General features: G+C 37.4%; 1 protein-coding gene across 9 annotated transcripts in view; it reads right to left on the bottom strand.

Annotated features, from left to right (window-relative positions):
- Positions 1-299: 299 nt before the first annotated feature.
- Positions 300-18,001, bottom strand: part of ZNF518A (zinc finger protein 518A) — a 38,694-nt gene continuing 20,992 nt past the window's right edge. For 7 of the 9 annotated variants that reach the window (XM_036027074.1, XM_036027077.1, XM_036027078.1 and 4 more), the window contains 2 exons: positions 17,850-17,973; positions 12,229-17,699 (listed from right to left, as the gene is read on the bottom strand). In XM_036027074.1, coding sequence (XP_035882967.1) covers positions 13,111-17,574 — 4,464 coding nt within the window. In that variant the 5' untranslated portion in view covers positions 17,575-17,699; positions 17,850-17,973 and the 3' untranslated portion in view covers positions 12,229-13,110. Of the gene's footprint in view, positions 800-12,228; positions 17,700-17,849; positions 17,974-18,001 lie in introns of those variants that run through there. The other 2 variants (XR_004903459.1, XM_036027076.1) reach the window with 2 other exon arrangements.

Here is an 18,001-nt window from a genome sequence, read left to right as displayed (position 1 = left end):
TTTTTATTTATACCCATCCTAAAAGATGTAAAGTAGTATTCTCATTGTGGTTTTCATTTGTATTTCATAATGATTAAGATATTAACTATATTTCATGTGGCTACTAGCTATTTGTGTATATTTTTTGAGAAACGTATACTCAAATCCTTTGACCATTTTTGTCTTTTTATTTTTGAATTGTAATTTTTATTTATTGAATACAATTCTCTTATCATATATATGATTTGAAAATACTTTCTCCCATTCTGTGGGCTCTCTTTTCACTTTCTTGAGTTCTTTAAAACACCAAAGTTTTTCATTTTAATAAATTCCAATGTATCTGTTTTTGTTTTTGTTCTTGGTGTCTTATTTAAGTTGTTCTCTAATTCAGGGTCACAAAGATTTACACTCATGTTTCTAACATTTTACAGCTCTGTCTCTTAACATTTATATCTTTGACCCATTTTAATTTTTATTCATTGTGTGAAGTAGGTGTCCACGTGTATTCTTTGGCATGTGGATATCCAGTTGTCCCAGCAGCATTTGTTAAAAGACTGTACTTTTCACACTGACTTGTCTTGGCATTCTGGTCAAAAATCAATTGATCATAAATGTATAAGTTTATTTGTGGAATCTCAGTTCTATTCTACTGATCTACATATTTATTCTTATTTCAGTACTACACTGTCTTCATTACAGAATTGTGGTTTCAAAATGGGTAGTTATAAGTTTCCCACCTTTATTCTTCTTTTCAAAATTACTTTGGCTACTATGGATCCCTAGCATTCCCATATAAATTTTAGAATCATCTTGTCAATTTCTGTAAAAAAAAAAAAAGTAGCTAGAAGTATGATAGGAATTGCATTGAATCTATGGATCAATTTGGGGAATACTGTTCTCTTGCCAAAATTAAGTCTTTTGATCCATGGATACTGGAAGTCTCTACATTTATTTAGGTTTTCCTTAACTTCTTTCAACAATAATTTGTAGTTTTTGTATAAAAGTCTTGCATTTCTTTTGTCAAATTTATTCCTACATATTTTATTCCTTTAGATCTGTTATAAATGGAACTTTTCTTAACTTCATTTTAGGGTTGTTCATTGCTAATGTATAGAAGTAGAATTGATTTTTCTATTGATCTTGTGTTCTGTACTCTTGCTGATCTCATTTATTACTTGTAAGTTTTTAGTAGATTCCTTAGGGTTTTCTACATACAGGATCATGTCATCTAAAAAGGTATTTTTAATTCTTTCTTTCCCATCTGAATACCTTTTTTTTATTTGCCTAATTGCCCTGACTAGAACCACCAATACAATGTTTAATAGAAGCAGTGAAAGTGGACATCCTTCCTTGTTCCTTATTTTATTTTTTAAAATATATTTTATTGATTATGCTGTTACAGTTGTCCCATTTCCCCCCTTCACTCCCCTCCACCTTGTACAGCCTGTCCCTCCCACCTCCCCCGCTTTAGTTCATGTCCATGTGTCATACTTACAAGTTCTTTAGCTTCTACATTTCTCATATTATTCTTACCCTCCCCATCTATTTTCTAACTACCATCTATGCTACTTATTCTCTGTACCTTTCCCCCCTCTCTCTTCCTCCCACTCCCCTGTTGCTAACCCTCCATGTGATCTCCATTTCTGTGGTTCTGTTCCTGTTCTAGTTGTTTGCTTAGTTTCTTTTGGTTTTGCTTTAGGTGTGGTTAATAATTGTGAGTTTGCTGTCCTTTTACTATACATGTTTTTTTCTTAATCTTTTTTTCTTAGAAAGTCCCTTTAACACTTCATAAAATAAGGGTTTGGTGATGATGAACTCCTTTAACTTGACCTTATCTGAGAAGCACTTATCTGCCCTTCCATTCTAAATGAAAGCTTTGCTGGATAGAGTAATCTGGGATATAGGTCCTTGTCTTCATGACTTGGAATACTTCTTTCCAGCCCCTTCTTGCCTGCAAGGTCTCTTTTGAGAAATCAGCTGACAGTCTGATGGGAACTCCTTTGTAGGTTACTGTCCCCTTATCTCTTGCTGCTTCTAGGATTCTTTCCTTCATTTTTACCTTGGCTAATGTAATTATGATGTGCCTTGGTGTGTTTCTTCTTGGGTCCAACTTCTTTGGGACTCTCTGAGCTTCCTGGACTTCCTGGAAGTCTATTTCCTTTGCCAAAATGGGGAAGTTCTCCTTTATTATTTGTTCAAATATGTTTTCAATCTGTTGCTCTACCTCTTCTCCTTCTGGTACCCCTATAATTCGGATGTTGGGATGTTTAAAGATGTCCTGGAGGTTCCTAAGCTTCTCCTCATTTTTTTTGAATTCTTATTTCTCCATTCTTTCCTGTTTGGTTGTTTTTTTCTTCCTTCTGGTCCACTCCATTGACCTGAGTCCCAGTTTCCTTCCCATCACTATTGGTTCCCTGTGCATTTTCCTTTATTTCTTTTATGGTAACCTGCATTTGTTCATCTAATTGGTGGCCAAAATCAAGCAATTCTGTGAGCTTCCTGATCACCAGTGTTTTGAACTGTGCATCTGATAGGTTAGCTATCTCTTGGTTGCTCAAAAGGATGAGTTCTGGGGCAATGATTTGTTCTTCTGTTTGAGCCATCTCTCTCTCTCTCTGTCTCTTTTTTGGTCTGGTCCCTCCTGTTACAGTGAGGGGTGGAGCCTTATGTGTTCACCAGGGCTGGGCACCCCAGTTGCTAGATTGTGACATTGTATGTGAGGGCAGGGTCGAGAGGGAACAATGGCGGTAGCTCCGTTCTCCATGGGACCTCAGTCCCTTCCCTGGGATCCTGGGTTGTATGCTCTGCCCTGCTCCACAATCACCGCCTCACTGGATTGCCAGCTGCTGCTTGTGTAGTGATTGCACGCCCCAGATGCCTTACCCGCCCCAGATGCCTTACGCGCTCCTGGTTGCCTTATGTGCCCAATTCTCCCTGCTCTCCGCGCTGCAACTGGCGCCCGGCTGCTTGTTTCCGCCCCTCTTACCGGTCTGGATGAAAGGGTCTATTTCAATTTCTTGGCTGTCCAATTTCCATTCAGATAAATTCTCTATCAGTTCTGGGTGTTATTCTGCCTCTAAATTGTTGTTGTTCCAATCTTGGTTGTGCATGGAGGTATGGTGCATCCACCTATGCCTCCATCTTGGCTAGAAGGCTGTTCCTTATTTTAAAGGAAAAGCTTTCAGTGTTTCAGCTTTTAGTTTGATGTTAGCCATAGCCCTGAAAATAAAAGCCCCCATTCCTGATAACAGAGGGAACAGAACTCATTCACAAAGAATTGTAATTATTTGTCTTGACCAGTTACAGTAACTTCCTAGAAGAACTAGCTTTTGCCTAACTTGAAGCTGGCCTAGAGTTAAAGCTGCTACCTAGGGGAAATTCTGAAAACACGAACAGGCAAATGATTTAGTTGCTGCTGCCTGTAGTGATAGATAATATTTCAGGCAAACAACAGACTTAACCAAAAAGCCAGGCAGGAAAGGCTGGGAAACGAGATATTCAAAAAGGCTTTGTAAAGCTCCAACATATTCCTGGGAATCTAAAAGGCCACATATATGGCAGGACCATGTGTGTGCTAAGGAAAAAGACTTGAGAAGGCCCTGAGCTGTCATCTCCTCTCACCTTGAGGCTGTGTCAAAGTATGAGGTGAGAGCAAAGGCAGAGTTGTAAGTGCCTGGCTGAGTGCTGAAGATCCACCACACAAAAAAAGCAGCACCTTGGCACACACTGGGAGAAGTTTTCTATTTGGGCTATTTAAGGAAATCTCTAATTATTAGCTGACCATTAAGCCAAAATAACAGAGACTTTGGTGGCCACACATGACAAAGAACAGAGACTTTGAACATTTAATTTAGAAAGGTTACTAACAAACAATTACAATAAGCACCAACAACAAACCCTGGGTCAGGGAAGGAAAAAGGTAGGGAATCTGATTTTTAGAGTAGCCATAGAAGATATTTTAAATATCCTATTTTCAACAACAAATTACAAGGCATGCAAAGAAAGAGAAAAAATTGCCCATACATAGCAGGCAAAAACAATTAAAGAATCTCTGAGAGAGACCAAACATTGGAAATTCTAAGACTTTAATTTAGCTATTTTAAATATAGTCAAAGAACAAAAGGAAGAAAATCAAGTTTAAAGACCAAAAGGAAAGTAATAGAATGATGTCTCAATCAAATACAGACAATAAAGTTATGAAAAAAACTTTTAATTCTAGAACTGTCTACATAGAGTTAAAAAGGACAATAACTGAAATGAAAAAAAAAATTCACTAGAGTAGCTCAGTAACAGATTTGACTAGTGAGAAGAAAGAATCCATGAACTTAAAGGCAGGTCAACTGGCGTTGCCCCGTTTGAGGAACAGAAGAGAAAAAGTGAACATGGCCTCAGAGACCTGTGGGACACCATCAAGCATAACAGCATACACATAATGTGCGTCTCAGGTGGAGAGATGAAAGCATCAGAAATATTTGAAGAAATAATGATCAAAAACTCCCCAAATTTGATGAAAAACATTAATCTACCAATCCATGAAGCCCCAGAAACTCCAACTAGGATAAGCTCAGACAGAAGCACAGATATCATAATCAAACTGTTAAAAAACAAAGAATTCCTGAAAGTAGCCAGAGGAAAGTGTTTAATTTCTCATCAGAAATGAAGGACCTCAGGATGCAGAGAGATGACAAAGTGCTGAATGGAAAACAAAACAAAACAAAACTGCCAAGATATATTCAGCAAAACTATTCTTTAAAAAGGAGGAAAAAAGAAGACATCCCCAGATAATTCCCATTGCTAGCAGATCTGTGCCACACACACACACAAAGCTACAGTGAGTCCAGAGTGAAAGGACACTAGATAGTAACTCAAACCCACACAAAGAATACAGAATAAAAGTAAATAAACACACCAGTATAGGAAAACATATAAGACAGGGTAAATATATTTTTTATTTGTATCTTCCCCCCTCCTAACACAAAAGACAAGTACATAAAGCAATAGTTATAAATCTATGTTGATGGGCATGCAATTTATAAAGATATTTGTGACAGTATCATCAGGGGAGGGAATGAGGCTATATACGGCAAAGTTTTATTATTGAAATAATTTTCTACCAATCCAAATTAGATCAACTGTACAATCTAATAATAATACTATATAACTTTGGTCCTTTTAATTTGTTCATTTATGAATTTAGTGTCATATTTAAGAAGGCTTTGCCTTAAAAAGGTCACAATTAGTTACTTCTATACTTTCTTCTATAAACTTTAGTTTTTGTTTATATTTTGCTTTATGATCTATTTTAATTGTTGTGTATGTAGTGTGAGGAATATTTTCTTTTTTTTGTCTGTGCTTTTGACTTCATAATCTCTATCAATCTATCTGCATGTTTGCTGATTCCTCCTCCAGCTGCCAATATAGGCCTTCTGTGGGACACAGGTGTGTGGAAACTGAGATCTATCAAACAGGGGTATATTTGACCTTACACCCAGAAACACTGTGTATTTCTGGTAGGTTTTGTGGTTTTCTTCTTTTGACAGCTTCATACTTTTATTATAAATGGGTCTTCTTTTTTGTTTCCCAGATGATTCCTGTTAAGCATTCAGGAAAGCTAATTTTCAGTGTACTGTTTTGAATTTTCAAAATATTGAAACCAAGTTATTTGCATATAGTAACTTGGTCTCTCTCCAATTTTACATTTTGCTTTCCTTTTATATTAGCATGAAGTAATTGATAACAGGTATCTGTTTCACTCCTTAATTGAAAGAGGCAATTTCAGTTATAACCTGAACGTAAGTTCAATTTTGGTTGAAGGACTCTAAACTAAATTAGCCCTAGCTGCTGTGGTTCAGCGGATTGAGCACCAGCCTATGCACCAAAAGGTTGCCGGTTCAATTTCTAGTCAGGACATATGCCTGAGTTGGGGGCCTGCAAGAGGCAACTGATATTTCTTTCCCTCTCTTTCTCCATTCTCTTGTCTGAAAATAAAGACTTCCTGCCAAGATGGGGGCGTAGGTAGACACACTGTGCCTCCTCACACAACCAAAATGAGGACAACAATTTAAAAACAAAAAACAACCAGTACTGACAGAAATTTGAACTGTATGGAAATCCAACAACCAAGAAGTTAAAGAAGACACATTCATCCAGACCAGTAGGAGGGACGGAGTTGGGCAGCCCAGGCGGAGAGGGCTCAGGGCAAAGTGGTGGCTACCCTGGGGTGCACAAGGTGGCGGCTGGTGGACCCAGCGAGGCTGTGGATTGTAGAGCAGGGTGTGGCACGCAAGACAGCTGGCAGGCTGGGCGGTCCCACATTTGCACACAGATAAACCAGGCGAAACTGGGGAGCAAAACAAACCAAGCAACCCAGGGTCCCAGTGCAGGGAAATAAAGCCCCAAATCACTGATTGAAAACACCTGTGGGGGTTGAGGTGCCAGAAGAGACTCCCAGCTTCACAGGAGAGTTTGTTGGAGAGACCCACAGGGTCTTAGAACGTAGGCAAACCCACCCACTTGGGGATCAGCACATCAGGAGGACCCAATTTGCTTGTGGGAAGTGGGGGTAGTGACTGAAATCCAGCAGAGAGTGGAGCAAGTGCCATTGCTCCCTCTCAGACCCCTGCCCCACACACAGCGTCACAACATAGCAACACGGGTGGCCCCTCCCTGGTGAACACCTAAAGCTCTGCCCCTCTCACTACGTAACAGGTGTGACAGGAAAAAAAAATGGTCCAAATGAAAGAACAGATCACAGCTCCAGAAAAAATACAATTAAGCAAAGAAGTAGTGAACCCACTAGAGGCACAGTTCAAAACACTGGTAACCAGGATGTTCACGGAATTGGTTGAATTTGGTCGCAAATTAGATGAAAAAATGAAAGCTATATTAAGTGAAATCAAGGAAAATGTACAGGGAACCAATAGTGATGGGAAGGAAACTGGGTCTCAAATCAATGGAGTGGACCAACAGGAAGAAAGAAACATCCAACCAGAAAGGAATGAAAAACCAAGAATTCAAAAAAATGAGAGGCTTAGGAACCTCCAGGACATCTTTAAATGTTCCAATATTCAAATTATAGGGGTACCAAAAGGAAAAGAGGAAGAGTAACAAGTGGAAAAGTTATTTAAACAAATAATAAAGGAGAACTTCCTTAATCTGGCAAAGGAAATAGACTTCCGGGAAGTCCAGGAAGCTCAGAGAGTCCCAAAGAATTTGGACCCAAGGAGGAACACACCAAGGCATATCATAATTACATTACCCAAGATTAGAGATAAGGAGAGAATCTTAAAAGCAGCAAGAAAAAAGGAGAGAGTTAACTACAAAGGAGTGCCTCTAAGACTGTCAGCTGATTTCTCAAGACCTTACAGGCAAGAAGGGGCTGGAAGGAAGTATTCCAAGTCATGAAAGGCATTCAAGATTGCTCTGTCCAGCAAAGCTTTCATTTAGAATGGAAGGGCATGTTGGGAACTGCCCTGCCTGGTATCAGAAGCTGTAACCCTCACCAAGGCTAAGGCTGAGGGAATGACTTTGGACAGTAAGCCAGCAAGGAGACAAAAGCTTATCTCCCTGGCAGGAGCGCAGCTTCTACTCCTTTTACTTCACGCTGCCTGGCCCCCAATGCTTGGTCGGTTAGCCAATGACGGGTAAGATTCCCCAAAAGGGGAATGACCTAAGACAGGCACGAACATGTGGGAGGCCCCCAAGGAAGGACTTTGGGGGCTACAGCAAAAGGGGGTAATGGACCCTCACCCCTCGGCTTTTACAAAGCCTGAGTCCTCATTGTCTGCAAGAGAATCTCCTAATCTCTTGGCTGCCTTACTTCCCTTGCTCCACCTAAGCCTGAAACAATGACAGAGGGTGGTGCAGCCCTGTGCTGGAAAGGACAGGTTCCCCGGGTGATCAGGCCTAAGAGAGAATATGTAAAATCCTGTGAAACCTGCTTTGTTTAGAATGCTCTCAATGAAATAAGGGTCCAAGCAAGAAGTAAGTTTGTTCCCCAAAGTTTTACAGCTCTTTAGCTATCTGACCCTGACTCAAAATAGGCTCTCAGACTTCCTTGTTATCTATTGTTTGATCCTTACTTCCTGGCAATGATTAATGAGCTTTACCTGAATTCCTATGCAAATGAACCCAATAAAAAGCCTGCTCAGGTGGGAGAATGGGGTGCTCTCCTCTAGGGAGGGTGGCCGAAGCACGCCCCACTAGAGAGAGTGGCCATTCCGTCCCTATTTCCCCACAGGACCTGGTTGTCTCTGTGTGTTTTTCTCATGTTTCGACAAGCCATCCACAGCGTTCCGCGGTCATTTCAGCGGCAGATAAAGTGCTTACCAGATAAGGTCAATTTAAAGGAGTTCATCATCACCAAGCCCTTATTATAGGAAATGTTAAAGGGACTTATCTAAGAAAAAGAAGATTAAGAAACATGTACAGTAAAATGACAACAAACTCACAATTATTAACAACCACCTAAAACAAAAACAAACTAAGCAAACTAGAACAGGAAGAGAACCACAGAAATGGAGATCACATGGAGGGCTAGCAACAGGGGAGTAGGAGGAGAGAAAGGGAAAAGGTATGGAGAATAAGTAACATAGATGACAGGTAGAATATACACAGGGGGAGGGAAAGAATGGTATGGGAAATGTAGAAGCCAAGAACTTATGACACATGGACATGAACTAAAGGGGGGGAATGTGGGTGGGAGGGGGTGTGCAGGGTGGAGGGGAGTGAAGGGGGAAAATGGGACAACTGTAATAGCATAATCAATAAGATATATTTTAAAAAATCAATAAATAAAATCTTTAAAAAATAAAAGTATTAAGAATTCTTTTCATATATCGTAACTGTCTTTACCAGGAATAAGTATTTTTTTATAAGCACCATTCTTGGTATTGACCAAAATCATTTTTAAAATTGATGTTCATTATATTAACACTCTTGCTACAATATTCACTCAGAAGTTTGACTGTCACAGTGGTACTCATTTGTTTAAAGAAAGCAGATTCTTAAATTTGGAGCATTTATTAACAGAAGTCCTTTGAGACACAAAACTAGTCAAAAATAATTCAAAGAAAATTCTGTCAAGCATCTCTTTCAAGGTACTGAGTACTTCTCAATTGCCCAGTTATGAAGGGAAGCATATTTGAACCAATGAACACCAAAATCAACCAAGCTGGTGCTATTTCAATTCTCCATTATTGGGAAATTTTCTTGCCACTGCCATACTCCTAACTAGTGACAATTAATGCTCTGAAAACCCCTCCACCAAATTTTGCTAGATAAGATTCTCAAAAGTCAATAATTTAAAAAAAAAATTTGTGTGTTGATTTCTTAGAGGAAGGGAGAAAGGGAGCAAGGGAGGGACAGACACGATCGGTTGTTCCTCCTACTCATGCATTCTTTGGTTGACTCCTGTATGTGTCCTGACCAGGGATGGAACTTGCAACCTTAGCATATCAGGCCAGGGCTAGAGTCAAGGATTTTGCTGAAAACAAGTATCATAACAAATTGACAGGGAAGAAAAAGAGCCAATACCCTTACACAAACGGGACATGTCCCAAGTAATAAAAAAAATCAGTAATTAGCTGTATGAAATTAATATCCTTCCATAAGCTGCATTACCCTTAACATACAAATGACCTATCTACCCAGTCACCATTTTCATTACATTTACATTCTCTTCAGTTTTAAACACACATCTACATTGGTGATTTACATACATTTTAGTTTTTGTACTTTGTAACTTTTATACAGGTAGCATACATCACAAAAATCTGTATCAAAATTTTATTTTAATAAAATTCCACCTTAACAGCAGAATTTTGAGACACAAAGGTTGGTAAACTATTTGGTAAACTAAATTTGGCCCACTGCCCATTAAAAAAGTTATTAAAACACAGGCAGTCACTCACTAATGTGTTGTCTGCTTCATTATAAGTTAAGTAGTATGACTACATGACCTACAAGCCTAAGTTATTTACTATACTATCTGACCCATTACTGAAACACTTTGCTGACCCCTTAACAAGTCCAAAATTTGTCATCAAAAATTATTTAAATCTGTTACTGAATACTTAGAAGGATAAAATAAACTCTTTAAAAATTGTTTAAATTAATGCCAAATAGTGAGGCCCACTTCAATGGAGATGGGCAAACAGGGAGAAAAATAAAACAAATTACTGACTCAGAAGATTGCAAAAATACAACTTAGTTTATCAATTTATAAGTACCTCAAATGAGTGACTACCACATTTTGTAAAGCCATTTTCACCTCAGTTTCAACAGAGAGAAAAGAGGATAGATTTTGTTTTCTGCTCTGGCAATAAAACAGCTCCAAACAAGTTCATCTCCTTCAGAATAACCTGACAAAGTCAGAAAAAGCTACTAACTACAGTATCTGGCGCATGAGGTATTTTTAAATGATTTTCAAAACTTGAAGGCAAAAAGTATGTATCTCAACATATTGATATGACTGTTCCAAAATGTGTCTTTAATTGTATTGGGGTGACAGTGGTTCACAAAACCAAACAAGGTTCAAGTGTACAACTCAACATCATCTGCACACCACACTGTGCGCTGTGACCCAAAGCAATCTCTTTCTGTCCCCATTTACCCCCCTTTGCCCACCCCCCCTTTCCCTCTGGCTATCACCACAGGCTTATGTCTTGTTATGTCTATGTTTTATCTGTGTGTTGTTGGGTTTTGCTTAATTCCTTCACCTTCTTTCATCCAGTGCCCCCAAACCTCCTCCCCTCTGAAAGCTGTCAGTCTGTTCTATGTAACCACACTTCTGTTTCTATTTTGTCTGTTTTTTGTTCATTAGATTCCACATATAAGTGAGATTATATGGTATTTGAAATGTATTTTATATTGTCGTCAATACTGGCAGATAGTTCTTTCTGTTCTCTATTTACAGAAGGCAATGCATCACAATAGGTCTCCATAAAAACAAAGCACTTCAATTTTATTGCTGTTAGGGTACTGAAGGGCATTAAGCCTCTCTAGTGGCTTCCTTACAGCACAATAAAATGGGTTATTTGTTACCCTTGTCAAACAAATTTTCAAATTTCACTTGTGGTTGGGGGTGGGAGGAATCCCACACTTTATTTGCATAGTTCACTACAATCAAAAATCTTTAAAATCTAAGTATTCCCCAATAGAGTTAAATTCCCATTTGATTTTAGCACAGCAGAAAAATTGTGTAAACACAAACTCAAATTTAATTGAAAATGTTCATTACAGAAATTAACAATGCTTACCATTCTTTAAACACCATGTACATTATTAATATATACTGTATATTTCCAATCACCTCCATTCTTAGGCTCAATTTAAGAAACACAATTTTAACAGGTTTTATACAAAAAATACTTCACTAAGAAAGTAGACAAACTGCACAAAAACAGTACATGTATAATGTGCATAGCAAGATTAGCTTGAAGCATCTATGTATGGCTTTCTTTAAAATAAAACTATTTGGAGAACGGGCCCATTTGGGACCTACTGTTACAGTTGATATATGTAAACTGTTTCACATCTTTTAGGCACTTGCTAACAATAGTGTTCAATCCCTGAAAAATGAATTTATCCCCCCCAAAAGATTCTATCTCTGAATAAAAACCAAGAAAATAATATGGGTAAAGTTTTATATATTCCTTTTAAATTAAACAACCAGTTTTATTAGTGCATGCACAGAACTAAATAGAAAAAAAATAAAATTTATGTCAAAAACTTTCTGTGCAAAATTTACACAATGAAAGGTACAAAAATATGTACAGGTTTAAATTCTTTGTTATGTACAGAAAAGAAGCCCTGAAGTTTTCACTCAATCAATGAAAATGTCATAATACTTGTAGTAACAATGTAACAAAAAATTATATAGCGTGTAATTTTCCAATAGAACTCTATTATTCACTGATTAAAAAAAAAAGTCGATCCAAACTTAAAGGTGAAAAGTTTAAGCTGATGATTCTGCCGCTGTCACAAAAACATCCATTTTAAAACTCTTCCTCTGTTGGGCACATCCCTTAGGAATCTGTCCTGAAGTTTTATGTGCCACTGCTGAAGTCCACTATTAATGATTACTTTCAACTGCCAATAATTAGTAAATAATCTGCTTTGGATTATATCATACCAAAAACTTGCTAACAAAAATGGTTTGTCCCAATGTGGAGATGTTCACACACTAATTAAACACACACAAAAATAGGATTCACTTTGCTAATCTTGCTTCAAAATATCATTTCTGTAGAATTTTTAGTTTTCAAAAAAAAGCCATTCCCTTGGAAGTGCTTCTATGTTCCACTCTTTTTAAAGAAATGGCAACCAAGAAAAAAATGGCAATTTGGTTTATGGGGGACAATTTAAATCAAACAAGCATAGTTCTATGCAAGGGGCACATTGGAAAATGTAAATAGATTCAGAAGTGTCCCAAGTTCTTTCATTGGACTTCATCCGAGACCAAGAGAGTTTAATTCGTTCAAGGCTGCCCATCTACTGCAATGCTTGACCTAGCCATTTAGAAAATCACCGTGAAAAGGTGTTACAATCTCTGACAAGGGACACCACCTTATGAGAAAAAAAGTTGTCAAAACTTTTTGAGCATTATGAGTTTTAACTGTAGTGAATGAAATATACTCTCAAAGAAACCTATACCCTTCACAAGAACTGTATTTAGCAGATGTAAGTTCTTTACCCAAGCTCTTTTAGTATATCCTCACAAATGATGTGAAACTCATTCAGTTCCATGATGAAAGAGCTCTCCATCTTCAGAGGAACTATATTTATCAGATTCATAAGGCTGGTGAAAGAGAAGGAATGGATGGAGCTGTCGGCCGGTAAGTCGCTGAAGAACTAAATTGGGAGAACTTTATCAAAACTTACTTTAGCCCTAACTTCCAAAGAACACATTTTTAAAAAATCAAATCAAGGTACATCTGTGTTGTGATGAATTCTTTCAAAATTTATGTGGGCAGTAATAGCATTTTCCAACATAACGCATAAAACTTTTTCTCTTCTAAAGAATATAGCCAGTGGTTAAATGTTTAATTTCTACTGAAGTAGAAAATGTCTGTATTAAGGTAAATCCACTGTTTCCTTTCATTTTACCTTTTCCTTGGTAATTACAGTAAGTTATTCTAACATATTCCAATCACGAGTAGCTTCCATTAAATGTCTCTGCCCATGACCAGCCCAAGCATCCTGATTGTCAAATACTCTACCACAAAACCAACAGTTAAATTTAGCCTTCAGAACATTTTCGGAGGTAGTTTTCACAATCTGGTAATTGTTTTTGCTTGTCTTTTTGAGTGTTAATTTTAGCACAAATCTTTCTTTCACAGAACAAACAGGTTTATATGTTTTGTGCCTCTTGGAAAAATCACCATAAGTTGTTTTAGAAGGGTTATAGCAAACTGGTTTCAGTAAAGCATTGATAGTTCTTTTTGACAACGAAACCTTAAGTACACGTCCATTAAATTTGGAAATTGTTTTCATTACATTTACTACTTCTGGTGCATCTGCATCTGGATGATTCAACACCACAACTGGTTGATTTCTCCTGGGACATGTCACAAGCTGTTTGGAGCTGAAGGGGAAAAGTCGCAAAGTTCTGACTGAATCTTTTGAAAGCCTAGGTGTGCAAAATCCAAATGATTCGTGGACATCTTCAGGTTTAACCTTTTCTTTACACTTTCTATGTAATGTTGCTTTTTTTCTTGGACGTTCTAGGTAACTGTCCCTGCACTTTCGTTTACAGTTTCTGCTTCTAGATACACTGGCAGTTTCAGAATCTCTACTTCTTACATGAGCTTTTATTCTTGAAATATTTTTTTTTGAAGTCTTTTTTCTATTAAAACTTCTCTCAATTGTACAATTTGTTTTATACCTCAAAACCCTGGCCTCTGAACCATCAGTGATATGTACTGGTTCCTCAGAAGATTCTGGGCATGTTGCAGTAGAAGTTATCACAATTTCATTTGCTGGCATCATATCGTCTAAGAAGGGTAAGGCATCTCTAGATGATTCTGGCTCTTTCTGCCCTCCTCCTGCAGTCTGATTAGACGACACATTGTCTTTCTGCAATGAGGACGCAGAGTTGCTTACTGACAGATTATTAGCAGCAGTCACATTTAAAACAGGGTTAAAGATTTTCAGCAATATTTTTTGTGGTGTTCCCTCAGGTTTCTTTGGCTGTATATTTTTATAATAAGTACTATTTTGGACCAATTTAGGCTTAAGCAGCTCAGTTTTATTTGGCATCACACACTTCAAAAAAACAGTTTGTTTGCCATCAGGCAAGAGGGTAAAAAGAGGTGGTTTTGGAAAAATCTCCCTTTGCTGTTTTACTGAATTCAAGACATTCGACTTAGCACCCCGATGCTCAGGTATTATATTAAAAGTAGGAACAGCTTTCACTGAAGAACTTGATGGCGTTTTAATAATGTAAGGGCCTTTTAATGGCAAAGTATTTTCTGAGCTACTTTTCATGCTCAAACAACTGCCAATGCTGGAACAAAGTGCAGGTGTCAGACAATTATTGTTCGGTTCTACCTTTAAAAAAGGCATTCTGCAAGGCTCTTTTGTTGTAGTTCCACAAGCTTGAGAACTCTCACTCTTGACAGTGTTAACACCTTCAAATTTTCCATTATTAAATGTTAAAATCATCCCAGGTTTCTTGTTTAAAAGAAGAGAAGCAGGTGCTCCTTGATTATTATTAACCTGTGGTTTTCCTGAAACAACATGTAATCCAGGCTTGTTAGCAATGTGCAATGGTACAAAAAACCCTTTTGGAGTCTGGACAAATATAGCTTTTTTTGGTTCTGAATTTACAAGTGGACTCGGCATATACAAAGAACCTAAATTTTGCGTAGTGGCTCGTAGTTTGTCTTTTACAAGTTGCTGTGTTATTATCGCATCTGACTGAGTCTTAAGTAATGTGCCAATACCTGAAATTCTAGGTGTTTTCTCCAAATCTTTCACATCTTGTGACACTGACAGCATTTGTGTTTCTTTTCCACTACATTTTAAATTCAGATCATTTGTAGGCACATTAATACCCATACTACCAGATGGAATTGGAAAGATGCCTTGTACTCTGAAGTCTTTTGAAGATTCAATAATTTTGCCTTCTCCCTCATGTTTCTGAAAAGACTGGTCACAGTGACCTGACAGGCCTTTATCTAGAGTGTTACTAGAGTCTTGTTTTACATCAGGTTTTGTTTTTAATACATCTTGAAGTAACTGGTTTATTTCAGGTGGCAAAAATTCTGATGCCTGTTTGCTCTGCAGAGAGAACACAGATGTGATCCTAGGCATCAAAGGTGACTCAACACTGGAAATGTCATCCCATTTAGATTTTTCGGTCATGCTCTCTAAATTTTGGTTTTCATTAATGTATAGATTCTGGCCATCAATGTTTTGTCCTTCTTCTAAAACAGACTGTTCTTCTATATCAACTTGAGCTTTTAAAGTTTCATCTTTAGCATTTAAAAGGCTAATAGATGCTAACATGCTATCTGGGTTTGAGCTCTCCTTTCTCACTAGTGATAAGACTGATGCACTTATTGGTTGTTGAACAACTGTCTTACTTGATGAAGATTCTCTTTGAGGGCTTTCACATGTTGCTGTTCCTGAAGACCTCCAACGTTTATTAGAATTATTCACTTTTGAGTAATTATGAAAAGGTAATGATCCTTGTTTGGAAGATTCAACAGGTGATTCAGAATTGACATAATTAATGCAGTAGTTATGCATATCTCCGCTATTGTATGCATTTGATTTGGTAGCAGAGTTGATTTTATCTGGACTTTTCATGGCAGTACCTGATACCTCAGGGTAACTATGAGTAATATGACTTCCTAGTAAGTCAACATTATCTCTTGTTTCAACTTTTGTGGTAAAATTCACTGATGATGTAATTAATTCTGATGATGTTGGAAAAGAAGATACACTTTTTTCATCATCCCCAGTTTGAAGGGTATTACTCGTCTGAGATAGTAAAGCCATTTCTTTTTCTGAAGTTACTTTCCCTGGAAGTATAGGAGGCGAACATGAAAATGTAGTTGCTTTCATGTAAACTGTGTCACTTAAGTCAGTTGTTCCTCTTGTTAGAAATCCAGTGGTGTCCAAAGTCTGTAGCTTCAAATTAGCAGTACTGTCCTTTGCACCATCTGACTGTGAGCCTGATGAATATAAATTCTCTTTATTGGTAGGCAACAATTTTATTACAATATGTTGTTTTCCATCCACCATCTTGAAACCCATAAACTTAGCACTATAGTTAGCTGGAACTGTTATTCTGTTGTTTTTCACCATTAACACTGTAGGTCCTTGTACAGCAGTCTTCAAGAAACCTGAAGTAGAATTTGACAGCTCTTCAGCTCTATTATGCTGTCCAGTGGACAGAATAGTTGGCTTTTCTGACTCTGACTCACCAGGTTTGTCATTGCTTTCACAGTGTAGTCGTTCATCCTTTTCATTTAAATGGTCTTGAATAAGATGACTCTGGCCTTCAGATTTAGCCTGTGTTTTGTTCACTTTTTTAACTACTTCAGTGTTTTTTTCTAGAATTTGGTCACTTCCACTGTGGATTTTCTTGCGTTTCCAGAATGTCTTCCTTGATGCACCTATTTTGTACCTTTTCAGTATTAGCTTAAGTCCTACTGAAGTCTTTGCCATCTTTTTTTCATATTTGTCTTTTTCTAATTTTTCTTTTGCATATAAATGTTCTTTGTGTAACGTTAGAACATGTCTTACAAGGTGCTCCCTCCTTGAGGCACCATAGTTACAATATTGACAAGTGAAGGGAAATTTAACAGAATGAACATGAAGGTGCTTCTGAATCTCTCCTCTAGTAAAGTATATATGATGGTATTTATCACTTTTATAATGAATTTCATTGTGTCTATGAATGTGCTGAACAAATGTGCCAACATCCAGGGTGGAAAATTTGCACTTTTCACACTGAAAACTACCATTTACACAATGTGTGGATACAAAATGTTTTGTCAAGTCTAATAAAGTATATACATTCTCATTGTTACAAATGTCACATTTTACTAAAGTGCTTCTATGGGTTCGTCTGTGTTGTTTAAATGCCTGGAAGTCATTTGCTGAAAAACTGCACATTTCACAAGGATATGAAGGTAACTCGCCATGGTGCCACATTTGAAAGTGTTTCTGCAAATCATTTGGGCTATATCGAGTACTATCTCGGCATTTTAAACAGCTGAAACTGAGTATTTTTGCAGACATTTTTATACCCTCTTCTTCAACCTTCTCAGACTTACGGAACAACACACGCTCCCCTACACAGCTTACAGCCTTTATACCGACAGATTTCCGTGCAGTCTGTGGTTTATGCTGAAATAATTTTCTGTATTTGTCAACTTCATGTTTCAATAGGACTTCATTTGGAATATTTATCTTCGGCAAATCAATTTTCACATTTTTCAGTTTATAATGAAAATCACTTTCTGAAATTTTGGGTTCAACTACTGATCTGATAGTATCAACTACATCACTTTTCATATCATAATCTTTTCTTAAAGTAGCTTGTTTTTCATCAAAAAATAACTGTTTCTGTTCAGATGGCATGATTTAACCAAAAATTCCGATTTCTTTTTTTCTGAAAATTCTTGCAATTACTGGAAATTTAAACAGGAAACAATACTGTGCTGAAACATCTTCGAAATACCAGGATTTTCCCCACATTAACTCACCTAAAACCAAACAAAGAATTGACATTTTTATCACAAAAACATCAATAAATTTCATATTTAAGCTTATTTTGACAGAAGATAGGAATCTGCTCAAATACATAAATAAAAGATGTAATAAAAGACCTGTTAATTATTTTAAGAACAGCTTACCAAGAAGCAAAAGTCTGAAGTAGAAATATCTCTAACACAGAAGTCAGGGAATACAAGCTTTACTTCCAGCTTTGCTCTGTGGCACTGGACAAGCTTCAACTTCTGTGCACCTCAGCTTCCTCATCTAAAGAAAACCACAATTGGAAAGGCAC

The sequence above is a fragment of the Phyllostomus discolor genome, chromosome 5 (genome assembly GCF_004126475.2).
Source record: "Phyllostomus discolor isolate MPI-MPIP mPhyDis1 chromosome 5, mPhyDis1.pri.v3, whole genome shotgun sequence".
Lineage (NCBI taxonomy): Eukaryota > Metazoa > Chordata > Mammalia > Chiroptera > Phyllostomidae > Phyllostomus > Phyllostomus discolor.
Note: the sequence above shows the minus strand (reverse complement) of the source record. Positions and strands in the feature narration are given on the sequence as shown.